The 21,544-nt window shown below is 32.6% G+C and overlaps 1 protein-coding gene across 3 annotated transcripts in view; it reads left to right on the top strand.

Annotated features, from left to right (window-relative positions):
* The window catches only part of Sox102F (transcription factor Sox102F), a 402,041-nt gene that overhangs the window by 253,542 nt on the left and 126,955 nt on the right, over positions 1–21,544 (top strand). For all 3 annotated transcript variants that reach the window (XM_076418510.1, XM_076418511.1, XM_076418512.1), the window contains exons 2-3: positions 8,753–9,355; positions 20,927–21,077. In XM_076418510.1, the coding sequence (XP_076274625.1) occupies positions 8,753–9,355; positions 20,927–21,077 (754 nt within the window). The remainder of the gene's footprint in view (positions 1–8,752; positions 9,356–20,926; positions 21,078–21,544) is intronic.

The raw sequence follows: 21,544 nt of genomic DNA, 5'->3' as shown, positions 1-21,544 counted from the left end.
ATTTATTTTGATCCAAATTGTAACAAATCAAATCGAAACTAGGACAATCGACATAATTGGACCATTGTTTGACCCAAACTCGCGTAAGAACGTCTTCTTATCTGCTGTTTCTGGCTGAAGCAGGAAAGAAATCGATAAAATACCCATTCTAATGTATTGTTTTGACGTTCGTCTTTTTCCGAAGTCGGAGACAATAATTGTGAGTAAATAACGGGATGTTTGTTATGAATTCCCAATTATTAAACAAACGATATCGAAATCGATTTATTTTGAAAATAGAGCTAAAAATAAACCTCGCGCTGTATTATGTTTCTACCAGTTCTCAATTGTCTTGGAACGAAAATAAAAGGGGTATATTTTTAAAACACCTTTTATAGTCTCAAAGACGTTATGGATTCACGAACGTAACGTGACAAATAATCCACGTTCCAATACAATTTTATTAGTTCAGCTACCAGATTCTATGTTTTAGTACCTAATAATATAGAGATTCTGATAGATGACGTTATTAATAGTTAACTAAATTTGATGGTTTTGTCGTTTGTCTACGTAAAATAATTGTTTTCTATTTAGTTTTATTTAATTGTTCAGTGTATGCAGTATGATTTGAATAGATCTGCAACCGAAACTCTTCAAACACTTTTAGAAACGTATGATGATGCTGCTTCGTCATATACCTCGTCATGTAATTGTCATATTATGGTTTCAATTATTTAAATTGTGGTGATTTCGATGCCAACGCCAAACAACGGCTTTGAGGGTCAAAAAGGTTGCTACACAATGAATTGCAAGACTTATTTAACGAAAACCCAATTCAAAATCTAAAAAAAATTGATACAGTTTAACAGGTGGTGAATCGACCTTTGTTTTTATGTTGCCAGAAGGATTTCAAAGGGTTGTAGGAGATGATGAAAAATATTTTATTAATGTACCAGTATATATCAATTTTTCTTGATAAATGCCTTTTAAAGTGGAAAATGCTGAATGTACATACAAACACCTAATCATATATATTCTTATTAATTAATCATATAATATACAATCCAATAATTAGAAATATATTGGAATTATTTAGCTGGAAAGACTTGATGTCTGATTGTGTAAAAATCCGCTAATTTCATCAATACACATACAATTACATATACATTTATATAACAATTTATCTACAAGTCTTACCAAGATAACAAAAATCAGTCACCGATCTATCTACTGCTATTTCTCTCTGAAATTGTTTTTAAGGATCCCTTATATACTCTTCAAAAAATAGTAGTACCGATGCTTTATCATTCTTACTCCAGTTAATGTTTTGAAGCAGAAAAATGGACAATGTTCAATGTTCAATGGTCAATGTTCGACGGACGCGATATGATACTGTAATCTACTATAGCTATTAATGAAGTTATGTGACCTTATTGGACCCTGATTTTTGGAAGAAGATAGAATTATGTGATCAAGATTATCATAATTTTTATATTATGTGATGATTTCGATGGGTATAAAAAGATAATGTTCCCATAGATATATGACTTGATATGAAATAGAGGATGTTGATCTTACAGAAATCGCCAGATCTTACCCGCTTGCTCTTTTGATATTGTCGTCTGTCTGAAAATTGCTAGAGTACACATTAAGTATAACTTAACAACTAGGAATGCTATCCAAGATGACTGGAAAAAGTTAGATCAAGATAATGTAAAAAGCCTATATGAAGAGACTGATTAAAGCTGTGAAAAAAGATGAACCCATTACTGAAATAAAAATTAAAAATACCAAACTGTGTTTTAGATTTGTAAATTGTAAGTAAACCATAGCTGTTGTCATTTGTAATATTTATTTGAATATCATGACAAACCGTCATTAATAGAATCTAGAAATATGAAATGTGACACTATTGAAAAACGTGTAGTGTTCTAAAGTTTTGTCGCAGATATATTTTTATTGCCCTTGGTTATTTAATGATATACCCAATTGGCTTCTCATGAGATTATTATATACAATGATATGTAGATAATCACCTCAGTAAGTAATCTTGTTATAAGGTCTATATATGTCCATTAATCAGATGCTAGTATCTTAATCTTAATCTTAATTTCTGGGGGTACATATCAGCGTTGTAATGAATACTCGACACTCAGCAATACTCGACATCGTAGTTGCAAACACAAAACTATAAAGGAACAAAATAGTAAATAGTTAATCCAAAGATATAGTATATTCAAAGATATAGTACACTAATGAAAAATGTGTAGTGTGCCAAAGTTTTGTCGCAGATATATATTTTTATTGCCCTTGGTTATTTAATGATATACCCAATTGGCTTCTTATGATAAATATTATATACATGATATGTGGAAAATCACGTCAGTAAGTAATCTTGCTCTAAGGTTTATGTATGTTCATTAATCAGACGTTAGTAAACGTTTTAGCCTATACATTTCACTGTTGTTAATTACTCACATTTAGCTTATTGGCAAATACATTGGGGTGCACTGACTGCACTGATGTACATTATAAAAATATTCGTTTGCTCAACAGTCTCCTAGACAATAACAATATTGTAGGCTGACTAAATGAACATTTTAACAATTTCGCGATTTGCGAATCTGTTATCATCAAATTGTTTAAAAATAGTAGCACATTCTTTCGGCGGTTCTACTCGGGACAATTACGCATATTAACTTAATTATTAACTTTTGTTTAGTAATTTCGACGAGGTCGTCATGCGATAAAGACATGACCTCAAATCATGTCCCGGGCGATTGTTCGGCCTTTTATACTCGAACTTGTGCGTTTTGCAAAATTATAAAGGAAATTATCAATACATTGTGTACTTGATTACCTAATCTACTGCGAATTAGGCGCCGATCCAACAATCCGCCGCCGAATTCGAACTCAACGTATATCAATAATTCCATTTCGGGCAAAGTTCGATGTGTATTCGCGGAATCAGTGGAACGAAACAGTTTTTTATTAAATACAACTATGATTTTAATGCATATTCGAAGTGTTAACTTATTTTATAATTAATTTTCAAATCGATTTTTTTATAAAATCGTAATTGTAAAAAGTTAGTTAATTAAACATTGCTATTTATATCTGATAATATTATCTGGGTTTGTTGCTTCAAACACTTCACAACACATCAAATATTTTTTTATTCTCATAACATTCAATAATCTGCCCAATAGCCAATTAAGAGATTATAATTATATAATGACACAAGAAGGTGGCTTCAGTAGGCTCCTGTACCAACGTATGAAGTAAAACTTAATTTCTATTCTCTCTTATTCTATGGGTAACACTATTTTATGGGTATATTAATCAACTCGCACAGTGTTCTGAGTTCTCTTTCACAGTACTTTATCCAGTTGTATATCTAGAATTAATTAATTAAATTAATGAGATGTAACACAGACTGTCGACGATGGCTAGCTACACTGCATTTTGGAATTGTGAAGGATCTCTACGTTGAATTTACTAGTAATACCTCATAGTTCGATACCATGCATCTAAATAGGCCTAAAATAACGATAATCTAGATTTTCACATAAGTAAATTTTTGCGCTTTATTAATAAGCGTCGATCCAAATACATCACCAAATATTTTTCATTCTCTAATTGCGGGTGGTCATGATTATGAATATTTACTGAAAGACAAGTCCTACCCAGCGTGGACGTCACGCTAGTAGATTCTCTCTCATTCGCCGTGATATGCTATGTTTTCAACCAAAATTAAATTTATTTGAGGTATAGTTGGAGGTTCCTCCTGACTGATATTCGATCCTGGTGAGTTTCTTCAGACCGATAGGTCAGCTGCATAGAAAATACTTCAGAATATTGACACTGCCCTGTGGAATACCTGAATATATTGGATTTAGTTCAGTGTACCCTTCACCATATTTCACAATAAACTATCTTGGAGGTACCGTTTCACAAACATATCACATGATTTAAAATCTCAACGGCATACAGTTAAAGCACTTGCGGGTGGGGAAAAGAAAGCGTCATCCATTGCTGATGTAATAGGCCGGATCAGACAAGCCTCATATTTTTATCATGTATATTATCTATGGTTTCTCATATATTATCTATGGTTTTTATCACTATTAGAATCTGATATATTCCAATGTAATATTTAAAGCAAATTCTGCATGATTCTCTGCGAGATCGTATTAAATATGAAGATATTAAACAATTTAATCAACATAGTTCCAAAGACGCAGATTACAATGATTTGTGAGTTACTTTTTTATAAGCTTAACGGTAGATATATGCAGACATAACAATCAACACCATTGTATATACCAAAATACATAGATTAAGATCATGACTATCTGAGGCAAGACAAAGTTTAGAGAAATAACCTGAAAAAAAGTTCGAATCCATGAAGCATCAACAGTACTGCACAGACTGAGAAACACCAACTAGGTATTGATGATGATAATTAGGATAATTTGGACATAATTTATTCTCTTTCATCTTTTGATGTTGTGAAAGAACATCTTGTTGATGAGGTAACATCACGTTAGATAAAAAGTTGATCAAATGAGGCTCAAAATCAAACAAAAGTACAGTAGTGATCAGTCGGAAGAAACTGCTAGCTTGGCTTAAGGTTTATCACATTGGTTTATCAGTTGGTTATAAAGCCTATTTAGACTGACTGGTTGACAGATTAGGAAGACATCAAACATACTGTAATCCAACGGTGGCAAAACCAAATTCTTCGATTAATTGCCAATACTTATCGCTGATGATTCCCATAATGAATAATGCTCAGGATATCAGAAGATTGAAGCGAATGAAATGACACGAACTTGTAAATTATATAAACATTACTCTTAATTTCAGTTCAGTAAGTAATCTAAACTGATTTTACTTCGGGATATATATACTGATTTATTTATCCCACATGCATCTTGGTTGTGTTTTCATACAGGTACAACAAAACAATAGTAATACATCAATTAAGACCTTGGTTGGTGAAAGATAGCAGAATTGTAGGATTCATCAAGGTTATAAGAGTTATTCTTCTTTACAGTCTACCACTACTTACCTAACCACCACTAATACCACTACTTTACTACTACCTCTAATTTAGAATGTTAAAATTAGAGAAACAGATGATTTCTGATACTCCTAATGCTGGTTATGAATTCATGATAATAATGATGATACTGTACCTGACATACATGATTTATATTGATATATACTTGTATTAAAACGTCGCTAGCCATCAGTAATGAATGTGAACGACGACAGTTATTAAATAACCCATCATTTTCCATAAATCCTCGCCCGAAATCCGAGTTGGAAGTCTCCAAATACGATTTCCATCCGAACATTGAAACTTATCTATTAACTATTAATTTTGAATATGGTTAGGAACCAGCTCCAGGGCTCCATTTTCTGCATTCTATCGGAAATTGAGATGCAAATCGTTACCGACAAGGAACACATATATTCCTTAGATAGTCGAAATTATTCACGGTAAAATGTGGTCACTTTCCATCTTCCTTAATTGAAACCTGAAAGTGGGAGTGCGCGTACAGCCTGCACGACAGGGACCGACGACTTTCTATTTAAATTGACCAGGAACGGATTGGACGACATCGTTACGATTCCAATATATACCAATTAGAGTTTATAAATTAGCGACAATAATTTCGCGCTAATAGGAAAATTACCCATATTTTTTCCTGGGTTTAGCAAGAAGCTAATTGGTTGAAGTAGTTTACTAGTAATTGACAGGACACAACCATATTTTTCAGTACTGTCATAATACACATATAATATTATATAGAGTACTAGCTGACCGGACAGACTTTGTCCTGTCTGAGCTATAAATATTCATTTCGAACTAGAGTAAGTAATTTTAAAAAATATTTCAAAAACAGAGTGTTTTTTGATACACAAAATTTTTAATTTTGTTTTCTGTTGAGCCAATCAATAATGTTCATGGTTTTCTATCTTTTGAATGAAGAAATTCACAATGAAGCAGGATCGGGCGTGGGGATTTATTTATATATATAACAGGTCAATTGAAAAGTCCCCAGCCTACCATAGTAAAACACTTTTTTTTTGGCAAAATTAGTTTTTTTATTCAACATTTCATTTCATTCTGGGGGTACACATCAGCGTTGTAATGAATACTCGACACTCAGCAATACTCGACATCGTAGTCGCGTACTCAGATCTATAAAGGAACAAAATAGTAAAGAGTTAATCCAAAGATATAGTATATCCAACTCTCCGTCAATCTCTTGGTCTCGTTTAAATGCTTTAGTCTATTCCTAAATTATCCACGCATTTTATAAATTGATTAGTTAGGCCTCAGTGAAATTCTCTGAATGAAGAAAACTGGCATCTTATGCCCTACCTCCCAAAATGTACAATCGTTGTATAAACATTACTAACATAAAGCATAGTCTCAAAGAATTAAGCTTGAAGGCTTTTATATTCTTATTTGACTTTAGTCAGTTTAGAAAAGCTGTGAGGGAATGCCACAAATAGAAAAATATAATGCAGCAGATGGTCTATTACTTATTACCAAATACTTGATATGTTTTGTAAAATAGATATCCAGTAATACCAAAGCAGATTATTGTTATTAATGTCAATTATTATTGTGAATCAAAAAATCAAATGTTGTTAGATAAAAAAAGTGTATGTGGGTGAACAAGAAAAAGAAAAGCTTGCCACAATGTTGGAAATATTTGTCTTGCTAAAAAAACCTAATACAAAACGTTTTTTCAACATTTCTGTGACCGTAACAGATATGTAATTAAGTAGTACATATATATAATTTTCTATTACACAGTCGAATAATCCAAACAATGCAAAAATTTGGCAACCCTTGATGTTTAATAGTTTTTCATAATTGCTTTGTACCAATTATTGTGTTGCACCGAGTATAATTAAAGGGAATATCGTAATTGCTCATTGAGATCTCTAAAAGAACAAAATAGCTTATGTTATGGGTGCTCTTATGGGTTCCACAATCTGTTAAACATCGATAATTTTGAACCCTTTTGATTTTATAAGATTTTAGAGGTTCCACTTTTTGATATTTACAAAGAATAAATACTAATTGATTGTTATTTAATATAGAGAGGAGTTTTAATGGAACAAATTTAACTTTAAGAAAAATTTTCCTGCAATTACGATTATTCTCGGTAGATTTGAATAAATCGTCATTAATATAACTTTACGGTATATTTCTTATAATTTTAAAAATTACATACTATGTTAGTTAGATGATAACTTTAATAAATCATGATAGTCTTTTTTTTGGTATGTGGTCTACAGTCTCGCTTTCTTCGTAGCGTAGTCAGCCGACGTTCAGACTTATCTTCAGGGTTCATGCCCTGGTGACATTGACCTAGATAACATATTCCTAAGTTGCAAACGTGAATTTTCTTATCTGGCTCCTATTCTTGTTCAGGATTCATTAGCTTTAACTCAAAATAATCAATCGTACTAATAATTATATTTGTTTATTGTCGTTTTATTTTAATATTGCGTATTACTTCGGAATTACTAGCAGAATCATGGCAAATGCGATTCATATTCTGAACGTAAAATAATCTATTTATACAAGCCACATAATTTTAAAGGTTAGTTAGGAAAATGTTTGGGTTTGAGTTTCTGAAACCTACATAGAGTGACGCAGAAGCCAGTAACTTCTGAATGGCATGTTTGGGCTACATAGATAATTAATGTTTAATGGTCGACAAAACGACGTAATGCATGTCAATTATTTTGAAGATATTTTATAAATATAGACAATATGTATATTAAGAAGCTGCAATAACCAAGGATCTACAAACAACATGTTGCAGACTTTCTGATTGCAGTGTTGGACAAATAAGCTTCTTCTGATATAGTGCACGATATTTTGGATCAATATACATTCTATTCAAGCCACTATAATCTAGAACACAATGCATACAAAAATTCTGCGACGAATACAAAATTTTAAGGTATTCTAATGTTTAATTTTATAATTTATCCTTACTATAATTTAAATATAGATATATATCTAGGAGAACTTATCGGCCCACTCCTTGTGTCTAACAATGTTTACGTCACTATACTACACTACACAAGTTTAGAGTCTGTTCTTTCTACGCAAGAGTTGATTACTGCGGCATTGATCTGAAAATGGGGTCTGTCCTCAGGTCTTCTTGCAATTCTTTTAATTTCCTGAGTGACAATCAGTACATGAAGGTCTTTATGTAGGTAATTAGTCCTATAATAGTATCTGGGTTCAGCTACAATACTTAACAGGAGTTTTTCCTGGAGAAATTCTTTTGATACAGAAAATATTTCATTCAAATATTGCATTCTAGGAAGTACTACAGAATATATGTAATTACCAAAAATGTTCAGTATTTAATCAAGATAATAAATAGAAATTTGTTTATATCAGAATCTTTTATCAAAACTAATTACGTCAAATTTGTTATTCATTTAGCTTTTATATTTTTAATCGTCTGGCCGTAAAATAAAAATAATAAAACTCCATTTTACATGCGCCTATTAAAGATCCCCTTCTATATTCTCTAGAGATTGTGGTTGGCATATATAGCCTCTAGATTGCTTGTACGACAGTGATGCCAAAAACCATTGAAATTAACCAAGTAAGGCAATGCGTCACTGAAAATAATTAAGCAGAATGTTTCATTTCGTAGACTCTATAACCAATTTTAAGACTATTACGTATATGTAACCATTTTTTTTTGGTAATTTACAGAAATATGTCTTCGAAGAGAAAGTCACCGCCAACAAAGCTTCACGACGGCAGCTCCACCGACACCTCTCAGCTCCAAACGAACCTAGGAAGCGGTAGCGACGGTGGTGGCCTTACGGACCTGGACGAGACCAGCAGCAACAACCTGAGCGATATCTGCGAGGAGGACACCAGCGCGATGGTGAACCCCTCCAACGCGTTCTACAAACTGTCGGAATCGTCGTCGCCGAGCGGTTGTGGAAGTGACATAGACGACGGGCTGGACGACGACCATATCCCGTCGAAAACCGCCAAAATATCTGGAGTGGAGACCAGCAGTCCGATGATGACGTCGGTGTCGCCCTGCATCTCGGCCCTGTCGTTGCACAACGAGGAGATGGAGAGGCGGAGAAACTCGTCGGAGTGTAGTTCGCCTAGTTCCGATATAAAAACTAATTTCCATTACAATAACAATAACAATAATTTAATGAACAATAACAGTTCTCTGCACCCGTTGAAACGGTCGATGGACGACGTGCTGAAGCGGTTGACGTCCAAGATCTCGACCAGTTCGGTTAAAGAAGAACGGAGACCCACGCCATCATCCACACCAAATTCTCATAATTCGTAAGTTTTATTAAATTTTTCAACATATTTTGGAATTAAGGATTCTGAACGGAATAATTCTGATCGAGAATTTATCAAAAAAGAAACAAAATATGATGTTTAACCATAAATAATTAGCATAAGAAATGATAATTTAAAGAAATATTGAAAAAATGAAAAGCTAAAGTATTTTGCGGAGTTAAAAATAGTCTTGTATTAGTGCAACAGTTCTGTTCATTTAAAACTACATTTAATTAAAGGTCTGATTCTATTTTTTTGTTCAATTTACACGTTGAAGGTTGTGGCAAAGATTGATCTAAATTTAAAAAAAGCTATTTTATTTGAGATATTATATTTTTAACTTTTCATTTTTTTTAATTAATCTCTTGGAAAGTCAACAATCTGCCCGTGGGCAATAAGTATTATTGTTTAATTTCTGTTATATAATATAACCATCCTAACATGTAGAAGATCACTTCAGTAAGTGATCTGCTGTACAATTTATAACCTAAATCTTATTCTAGATACTATTCTAACTTATTTTAAAGCCAATCCTAACTTATTCTAATGACTATTCTAACTTATTCTAGAAATAATTAAATTTCACTCTATGTGTCTATTAACCAGTTCGTATGATAGTACGCGTTTGGGCCTACGCATTTCACTGTCATCGCGCAAATTTAACTCTTTGACGAGTGCATTAGGATGCACTAATAGTCTTTCAGAGTACTTCGCACTAGCACTTTAAATCACACTCGTTATGGGTTCTATGGGGATATCGCGTTGAATCAGTTATCTCGCAACACTTTATTCTGGAACCTCTGGGGGATATCTATGTTAGATTTGCTAGTAGTACCCCACAGTTCAATACCATAGGTCCAGATGGGCCTAAGTATTGACTTATAGAACAAAACCTTGTTATCTAATGATAATTTAGATTTACGCCCTATTAGCCAATACAAAGTTAGTTTAGTTTAAGCCCAAGCTGTTTGTGTTTTATCACTATATGTTTTTTCCAAGTTAGATGTCGATCAAAATACATTCCCAGATATGTAGCGCTGTCTGCTTGCGGAAGTTCATGATTATTCAGTTTTACCGAGGGACATGTTCTTCTGCAAAGGGTGAATGTCATATGGGTAGATTTTGTCTCATTTGCTTTGATACGCCACGTTTTCAACCACAATTCGACTTTGTTAAGATGAAGTTGGAGGTTTTTGTGGCTGATATTGGATCCTCGTGTGATGATAAAACCGCTGTATCGTCAGCATATGTTGCAACAGTAGTGTTTCGTGAGGTCGGTAGGTCAGCTGTGTACATAAGATATAACAATGGTCCGAGAACACTGGCCTGCGTAACACCAGGATATATGGGCTGTAGGTCAGTGTATTCGTCACCCTGTTTGACAATAAAATGTCTGTCTGAGAGGTACGATTTCAGCAATTGAAAGTGCGTATGGGGCAATATCTTTTTCAATTTAACGGGCAGTCCAGTATGCTAGACCTTGTCGAAGGCCTGAGAAATATCGAGAAATGCAGCAGAGCAATATTTTCTATCGTTTAAATTTTTGTTAATTTTGTTGACTATTCTATGTATTTATTCTGTTGTTCCGATAATAGGACAATAAGAGGAGACGTCTTCTGATTTTTATATAAACTTTACGGAAAAAAATTATTTAAAATCTGATCCAAAATTTATTAAAAAATATTAATTTTTATGACATACGAATTTATACTTTGATAAAATATTTTTTTAATATATATATTTTAAAGTCTCCTTTTACCAACTATGGGTTTATCAGGAGTGAGATTAAAGTTTAACGGTGGCTCCAAACCACGGTCCTCAGCATTAAGCCTACCGACTGGCGAGTGACCAACTTTAGAAATCACCCCAGAAGACATCCGGTCTTATCCAGCCTGGTTACTGGCGTGACTGGGATCATTTTTTTGTCGGATTTTACACTCTTGGCTAGGACAATCACAAATTTTAAACAATCACAAACATAAATTTACGACCATGCCCCGGCAGGATTCGAACCCGCGGCTATCGCAACAGTAGGAGGACCGTCCCGTCATCTTTCTTGTCATCAAGCCGGCAGGGCTGCTATTTCTTTCCCTTCTAAGTCTTATTTTCCTATGGCTCTCAGGTAAACATAGTTACAAAAGTTTCCTATGCAATATACCATAAATTGCTACATCTATTTTATAAATGCAATAAAATTAATTCGCCGTTCGTTAGTTTTGGCAGAAAATCAACAGTACCATAACTGTGTTGCTAGTATTAGTTATTAATAAATTAAAATAAATTTAAAAAAACGAATGAACCCTTGCGTGACATCAAATAGGAATGTGCACCAAAAATGCAGTTTGACATTAATATTAAGTAATTCTTGTATGTACCTGTTCACGACTGACGAGTACCTACTTGATTATACTAAGAATATGTAAATTTGCGGTTTGTTTATCGTCCTTGAGCTGAAATATAACTCCAGCAAGCTCAACGTAGTATTCCGAATAGAATCATATTAGTCAATGTCTTCAGGTTCAATGGTACACTTCCTACCGTGCGCAAAATTTATTATCAGTCATCGACTGGAGATGTTTATGCAACAGAAAACTCGATATAGTTTTCAAGAGTTTGACGTTTGCCGGCGACAATATAACTTACAGGAATAGCGTATTGAAAATATTTTTGTGCGAATCGGATTTATTACCAGGAATTTCAAACCGCCGATCTAAAAAATTCTAATTTTTCTTCAGTTACTCGAAGGTTCTATATTACTTATTCCACACACATTATTCTTTTCGGTCTTTTATGTTTAATAACAGACAAATATTTATTGGCATTCACAGAAGTTTTAACCTTGAATCATAATATAATGGTTCAATTAACTCAATTATTGACTCTATTAATCATTTTACGTTTCTTCATTAATTATCTAGCATCTCTGTGAATAATGTGTACCCTGTATTATAGCTACGCTTCCATCGCTGATAAAATATTATGTGAGACTATTTTAGGGTGGTTGAAACTGTTTTTTTTTAATATTTGACATACTAGATTGAATTTTAAACAGTTACGAATATATTACTAGTAAATTTCAACAAAATGGCTTATTTTCGACTTGTTAAATTGATATGCTCACACATATCACACATTGGTCATTCTCTGATAGCCCCTCTGATGAATGGTATCACAAATTAAGCTCAGAATAATCTAAGCGAATTGTTACAAGTTTTTATATCCAAGCTGTCCAATGCCTTTTTTTTTGTCATGTTAATTGGCGAAGGTAACAGGAAGGTCCTCTTACTGTTGCGGTTCGAAACCTTCTAGGATATGGTTATCAATATATATTTGTGATTTTCAATAGGGCAAAAGTGCAATATTCGACAAGGAAAATGACCCCAGTCACGTCAGTAACCAGGCTGGATAAGACCGGATGATTTCTAAGTTAGTCAGTTGGCAAGCTTAATATTGAGGAGGTAGCTTGGAGCCTGTCGTTTTTACAGTGGTAGACAATTAAAACATTTCTGTTAATATAAATTAAGGTTCAACAATATTTTTCGTTATTGAGAATATTATTATCCACTCATAAACTTGTATACTGATGGTTGTTACAAGGTTTAAAGCAAATAATAATAATAAGAGCTTCAGGTACAAATTGAATTATAATTGAATTCATTTTGAAAAGCTAAAATCAAAGAAATGATCTATATTTAAGAGTTTGTTTATTTTTAAAATATAAATAGATACTTATAAATTATTTTTAGTAAATAATAATCAAGATAATGGTTCTCCAGATAGCCAACAACTATAGAAATCGCCACCATATTATACCATGCCGAATGTTTTGTTTTAGTTCGACTGAATTTGTTCCAATTTAACCTCCATGTTGTTGTTAGACTTGTGTTAATTAACTCCATCCTATTGAAATCGTGCGATTACTAACTTCCCTGTGGCTTTGAACATAAACAACATTCTGATAATAAATCTCTTAGCATTCCAAGGTAACGTAAAAAAATCAATAATATTATTAATATTATGCACAAACTTTATTCACACTTAGAACTCTAAAAATTGTAATATGAAAAGATAATTCTCAAGAATCGTTTGAAAAGAACAAATACTGCCCTCCAATATTTCCAGAGGTTCCACTGGCATTTAACCGAATATTGTACGTGACTAATCCACAAGATAAATAAATTGCTACCGCATAACCATTGCCAATTGCTGGAATGATATCTTTTCGAAAGAATATTTAGAGTTTTCCACGAAGATGCTTTCTCTTCATTTAAACCTATTTCTAGTTTCCCAGGGTAGTATCTTGGAATCACTCCTGCATCTGCCTCTATATCGTTGATATCCCAACACCAAAATAAACACTACTTGGATCATTTACCCACAATACAGATATTATCGGAAAAGACTTATCTTTGCCTAGAGCTATAGAAAAAACAATAGACAGACAGACATATTTTAATAAAAATGTAGGAATGTTCGTCTGGTCGGTCGGAATGTGTCGCTGTCGAAAACACTGGTTGAATAAAAACTTGTTTATTGCGATATTAAATAATACATGTGGTCGAGGGGAAAATGGACAGGATATTAGGTTAGGTAAAGGAAGTACGGTAGCGCTGTGGAAGTGGTACTGTTAGAAGGGGGTAGAGAAAAGAAAAGAGAGCAAGACGTGGTGGTGGTCTTTCACAGCCGGGGACCGCATACATATCGCATACATATCGATGCTAGATTATATTGGAAACAGAACGTTAGACAAAAATCAGTACAGGTTAGACTCAGAATCAAGGAACTGTACTGGTTAGTTCGAAGATACTCTCAAGTTTATCTTAAATTAAGTCCAAGAAGATTTGTTTCTGAGTCAATTATAAACATACTTGGAGGCATGGAGTTTCACTAAGACATCAAACCGAATATTAATACGTTTTTCGATTAATTACCAATACTTATCTCAACGTAACCAACGAAGAACTCCACGATGACCTCGAAATTTCATGACTCTACCAAGTTATCCAAAATTCTGCTTTAAAACATAAAAGATTTTACCAAATCAGAGCAACGTGGAGGCAATAAAGTTATTAAACAACGCGTGGGATATCAACAGATTGAAGCTAAACAAACCATATAAACTTTTATAAGTGTTGATGTTAACTTTAGGTTAAGTAGTCTAATTTAATTCTAATTTAGTAGATATATACTGATGAATGATATTTATCCCGCACTATTATTGCTTGTGTATAGATATATAGTCGATTCACAGTTTTTTTAGTAATGCGTCCTGGATATTTGTGACGTCGAAACATTATAATGTTGCCGCATCAACTCTGAGTTTTAGTTCAGTTTGGCTTTGTACAACACAACAGAACAGTAGTAATAGATTAATTTGCAAATTAAAAGTATATGCAATGGAATGGGATATATGGACGAGGTAAATTAAATTTTAATAGTGATCTGCACAGGTCTAATTAACTTTATACTGATAATTTACCGGGCATATCAAAAGCATTATAACATCGCACAAAGAAGGAAACCCGATCGAGATTTTCTTTGATCTATTTTATGCGCGTTGTGTATTAAAACGAAATCAGTTGCCTCTAAGACGTCGCGAATCAGAATGACAATAAAAAACGAAATTATATCCTATATGATTAGTATTACCAACCGAGACCTTTGACGTTATTGGACTATAAAATTTTGAATTATGTAAAATTGGCGAGATGCGGGAACAGCCTTAAAGGCGCGTAGTAATTTTTATGGCCCGAGGAAATTTCCTCAAAAGCAATCAAATATTGTGGCATAATTTAAATATGCATCTTCTTCTGCACCGACTCCTTTTTCACGTCGTGGATGGCCTTTAATCTCGAAATCTTATTTTTATGGAGCCGTATATATTTTATGCGCTACCTATACGTTTATTTCATCGACTTTCATTGGTGGATATCTGAATTGGTTTTCGTGGGAACCGCGTACATACTCTATTACTTCTAATTCTTCAGTAATATAAAAAGTTATATATAGTCAATTCAAAATAGCAGTGACACGAGTGTCAAAATAGCAGTGACACGAGTGTCAATACATGTCTGTCTAAAGTTGTAAATTCGTTTTACTGTCAGACAATATTATCCTTGTCATTTTATTCTAATTAAAAAGAGATAGAATGCTGTTGGAGATGTTCGAACTTGTAACGGAATCAGCCTGCAAAAGTTGTCCGATTGCCAAACTTCCTAAAATTCTTCAAAATATTATAATTACGGGTTATAAACCGGCAAACGTTTTTACGCTTTGTTTTAATAAATTTGAAATCGCCGTGGTTTTTATTGAAAATATTTTTAGCGACCTGCAGCTGCACTGTATATTAGTACGGACACGGTCATTGAAATATCTCAAAAAATAAAAAACAATATAACCTTAAATTCGCCAAAAAGAAACCGTGTTTATGCGAAACAGGTGACGAATCAAGATCAATCTTGGTGTTTCGGGGATCAAATACACGAAATGTATAAAACAGTAAGTAGTTTTTCCAACCGAAACATAATTTAATACAATTATTTCAGAGAAAATTGTTAGTCTGGAAAGTATCCACACAGATCCAAAAGATATACAGCTATCTGAGAGATGTTGAACATCCGTTCATAGATTGTTGGATAATCCCAGGAAGGGGTTTAATGGAATTTCCAGAGATTCATTTTAAAAGAATACAATTTTTAAAACATATAACAAAGTCAAGGAGGAATTATATCAATTTATGTATTTGAAAGATCTATGAATATTTCAGAATGGTACATTGGGTTGCTCATGGTAAGATGATAATAAATATACGTTCATGGAAGAAGGTAAACGTTGGAATAACTATCGATTAGGTTTTGTTAGTCATAACATTTATTCATTGCAGACATATAGTTCTTCATGTTGGAAACAGGAATGATTTTATTCCTGGGGCAGAATTAGTGTTTCTCTAAGTCCAAGGGTGACTACCATGAAGAAATGATCCATGACTTGTCTCTGCAGTAGTTCGAAAATCAGCTTTTAAAGAACTTGGAAAATATTTAATTGCATTTTATGTAATTTACTTTTTTAGAATTAAGCCTGAGAAAAGTAGTAGTATCATAGTAGATCAGATTACTGAATGTTATGACCACAAAGTATTTTGTCTCCCTTCCTATCACTGCATTTTTAATCCAATTGAGTTAATATAGGGTATTGCAAAGAATTATTACAATAAATATTCAGGTCGAGGAGGATATTCAAACCAGACCTTTCTGGATTCTTGGAAAGAGGCATTGTCGAAAATAACACCTTCGGTTTATATGAGTTCGATCAGACACATTGGAGAAGAAATTGACAAATGGTAGAATCTTGAGCAAATTTTTAATAGATTGGAAATAAACAGCTTAGTTATTAACCTGACTAGTATTTCTGAAAGTGACTATGATTGGTCAAAACTTTACGAATGTTGGTTTATGATTCAATACTGACGATTACCAAGATAGGGTTATGAAAGACGAAACCAAGAAGATCAGTATAAAATTAATGTACTTTAATTTTAGGGAATTATATCATAGAATGTGAAAGCTTTATGAGCATGTGTGTTATTGTTCAGGATATACATAAACGTTTGGTTAACATGTATTAAGGGAAATGCAGTTATTAAATGTAGTTTTATCAAGAAATATGTATACAGAGAGTACCAGAACAAACTAAAGAGAATTATAGTAACATCATAATGACTTTTCAAGGATTTGCCTCGAAGTAAGCGTAAATCCTAAAGATACTCTCTAATGAAAGTAAAATACATTACTCAGGTATACAAATGTTAATTAAGTGAATTAGGCCTTCGTGGAATACCACTACATACCAAAACGCGTCTCGAACCCTACCGATACTAGTGTGGAAAAAACTCAATGTATATAAAATAAAAGTAACTCTAACCTATAAAGTACTGTGGCTGTAAAATTAATTGTAGTTTTAAGTTCTTCCATAATAAATGCATTTGATGTATTATAATGTTAAAATAAATTATATTTAATATAATATTTGTTCAATTATTTTATTTATATTAAAATTTTGTTATATGTCAGAGCCTAAATGTACTAAAACTCAAGGTAACTGCGGCAACATTGCGACGTTTCCCGTGTCACTGCTATTTTGAATTGACTATAAATATAATTTGTTCTTCATTATATAATCAATCAGTCAACTTTTGTTGGTATGTTTGTTGTTTATTGTCTCTTTCTCAATGTTCCCTTTCATTCTGTCTCTACTCTTCTTGTGAGTGAATTCATCTCAGAATATGGATTCTTTTTGCGTCCTCTATGCTCTGTATATATCCCCAGCCACAAAGTTGTACCCTTTATATGTATGCTTCATCTGATTCAATATTGAGATCTTATTTATTTACTATATGATAGATATGATGAGAATATCCATCTTTATTATATTTCTGACTCTTCTCAGATATCCTTTCTGCTACTTGTAGCTTACTTTTATCTTTCTTTGACTATACCTGGATCTCGCAACTGAATGTCTGTTTATTTAGCGAAAGTTAGTTGTAGCTGCTTTTACTTTATTAATTTAGCGATATACAAATTCATTATTTTTCCAATAATGGAATTAATTTCCATCTCCTAACTTCCCTTGTGTTCGATTTCTATGCCCAGATTCATATACTTGTTTTATACTTACACCATGACTGTCGTTTTGCTTTTACAAATTTAAATAAATATTAACTCAATTAAGCCGAATTGGTCAAGCTGCTTCCTCCTACCTCTTAACACATGAGTTGAAAAGTCCCGAGCGCAAAAAAGAAAAACGCAGTTTTTTGTTTAAAATTTTATTCATTAATGTATTCTCCACCAAGAGCTACACATTCATTCCAGCGCCGCTCCAACGTATTTTTTTATTTGTCATATGTGGTCGTGCCTTTACAATTTCGGCCTTCAAATGCTCCAATAACGCTATATAATATTCACTGTTGATTATTCGTATTTCCCTTCTCAAGATAGTCGATGGATATTACACCACAGATATCCCAAAATACCAAAGCCACAACCTTTCCAGCAACAATTTCATGGCTGGATAACGTCCCGTACCTAGGATTTCTTCTTTCGAACTTCGACCGACGGTTCGGTTGGCATTCCCAGATCCAAAAGGCAATCCAGAAAAGTTTGGGAATATCAAACCTGCTGTCTTCTCTGATATGCCCTTCTACTGCAGACTTCCCATCTCCATCAAATGCTTATTTTACAAGATGTTCATTCGGTCCATACTCCTCTACGGATCCAATGTCTACTTCAAGTTTGTTACACCCAACCAGGTGAAATGGGTTCAAGTTTTCCAAAATAACCTCCTCAGGAGAATCTTAAACACCCCATGGTTTGTCAAAAATAATCAAATTTCACAAACAACAACTCAGCTCAAGTTCTCCTGAAAACGCGCTTGTTCGCGAGCTGGTCGACATATAGAAGCTTAGTAGCGCGTGACCGCCAACCTCCCCATGTCAACTGCGTTCTGCATCATCGGTGTCATCACGTTTGAAATCAGCAAACCAACATTTAATTGTTGTTTCTGATGGAGCGAAGTCCTTATAATAATTTTCAAGCCATTGTTCACTTGAACGGTATTTTACCCATCAAGAAACAGTGCAAAATAAGAACACGAAATTGTTTTTGATCCAATAACAAAAATAATGTTACTCTTCAGAATAGGTCAACGTTATAGTCTAACATCTATATCTATGGGCTCCAAGCCTTTTAATAGTTGTGCTTAAGGCATATTCTACATGTTTCTTTCATTATAATCGTATTAGAAATAAAGTCATTGATCTAGGATGCTGCAATCAGTAGATAATTGAAGAACAAATAGATTTCTTAGAAATTATTTTAGATCATAGATGAAGTAATTTGTGTGAAGTTAATATAATAAAGGAATTGAAACATTGGAGTAATTACTTGCTTTGCAAAAATTTATTATTCTTAACAAATTAATCTGTTCTTCTTCATCATTTTCTTCGTTAATATACACGTATTATATTAATTAATGTTATATAACAGTATAAAAATTATCTCTAACTTATAACTTAGCTGATAATTGAGCATCATTAACCATTATTTAATTTAATATTATCTGTGTTGTAATTTTAACAAAATAAAAGAGAAACAAACATTAACATTTATTAAACATTCCTTAATTTGGTAATGTTACTTTTAAAAAGAGATCTTCGACATACCATAATATGATATATTAAAGCAATATATTGGATTATATGGTAAGAAGTAGCGAGACGCGCCAACATATCATGGCTTTTATTCCGTTATCTCCTAGCCTTGACCATTAAACATGAACTACTCAACTTTTTAACAATTGATAAGTGACATAACTTTTTTGCAATCGTTTGTCCACAGCAATGACATCGTATTCGCATAACTATTAAGAATATTCATTCATTCCGTCTTTGTATTTATAGATCAGCATATCGTTTTACATTTATAAATAAATGAAGCGCGATGTTGAGCCGGACAAGGATAAATAAATGTTAAAGGTTAAGAGATTACTACGTGTATGTAATTTGTTTCAGTAAAAATCCGAGGCCTTATCGAGAAATAATTTGGCTGGAACAATTAGGAACTAATTATTTTCGCGTGAGTTTCAACTAGTTTTTACTTGACGTAAACCATTATCGACCAAATTAATTACGATTGATTGTCATAGAAACTCTGTATTTCATAGATGGTTTACTTCACTAAATCCATTTCAAATTCAGGGCTATTTATAGTTCAAGTAATTGTAAACCACATTTCAATAGTTATTTCACCCTGTTTGCATCATCAACATAACTGATGCTTGGGGAAAATATCTACCTCTTAACCTATATATTGTGTATTACTTCATTAGAGATCTATGGAATATCTACAATAGCAAGCAACATTTTTTTATAGTGGGCCTAAATATTGGTTTGTACTTTGTTATATAAGGGATGATATATAAATTATAAACAAGAATGTAGCCGAATAATACCTTTTAGCATTCAATGTTCCGGATTTTTTTCTTTTTCTATGAATCTTTTCTTTTTAATTCTATTAATAAATGAACTCTTTTGATGTACTATATCTCAAAAAATATTTGGACCACAGGAAAACAGGTCTGAATTTGTTGAATCATATTTCGAAAAGTTACTAGTCTTCCTTAAGAATGGTTAGAATCAGTTTAACAATTTTATATTATTTACCATAGATTCCAAACACATTTGTCTTTAAAATTGCTATTTCTTCCGCTGTACCTTCTTTCTCCTAACATCTTTGAAACTGACGAAATATATCAATTCGCCAGCTATACAACTATTCAAAGTTTTTAGTCAATATTTTTTCCTATATATTTTTCGAATAACAGATTATTCCCAGTCAATCTAATAATGATGTATAATATTGGCTAATAATAGTGATTAACTTACTTTAAACTGTTTATACAGACGAATACAGTCATCTGTGATCTTTAATTAGAGAACGTCTAAAAATAGTAATTTTCTTTTCTTTCGTATGATATTAAAAGATTAAGTTTGCCTATTAAAAATGTCTTTTTCAATAGGGATATGGAACCAACTGCTGCCATACAACAGGCGATTCCTGGTGATAATCCAGTGGAGAAAGAACGAAGACTGTCGGAGTTAATACTTCAGCTGCAACTAGCTAGAGAACAGCTTCTGCTTCAACAGCAACAACAACAGGATATTAATAAGGTAGGATTATATTATCTATTTATATTTTCTTATAAAATAACGATACAAACAATATATAATAAGTCATACAACCTCATGTGAATGGTCAAAATGTATTGTTAAAAAGAGCAGTGTTTGAGCTTTCAGTATTATTTTTAACTTTTTACGACACAATCATAACATATAACAATCAATATAAGTCAATACATCAGCTTCGTTATTTTGTTCGAATATTTTTCGGTAATACATATAAAAGAAATAAAGTCTCAAAAAATAACGATAACAAAATGTTAAACATTATTAAATATTATCAGTGTTTATAAGTACTAATTTTATTAAAATCAAGTTAATTAATTAAATGTTGTTAATTACTTTTATCTTTTATGATATAATAAAATATTGGTTTATTTGTACTGCAAAATAGCTTAAATACTTTATATTCTTTATATTAATTGAGAGAAAGAATTAATCAACTAAAATGAAATTAA

The sequence above is a fragment of the Rhynchophorus ferrugineus genome, unplaced genomic scaffold (assembly GCF_030347505.1).
Source record: "Rhynchophorus ferrugineus isolate W39M unplaced genomic scaffold, kcgeb_rfMv2 rfM11, whole genome shotgun sequence".
Lineage (NCBI taxonomy): Eukaryota > Metazoa > Arthropoda > Insecta > Coleoptera > Curculionidae > Rhynchophorus > Rhynchophorus ferrugineus.
Note: the sequence above shows the minus strand (reverse complement) of the source record. Positions and strands in the feature narration are given on the sequence as shown.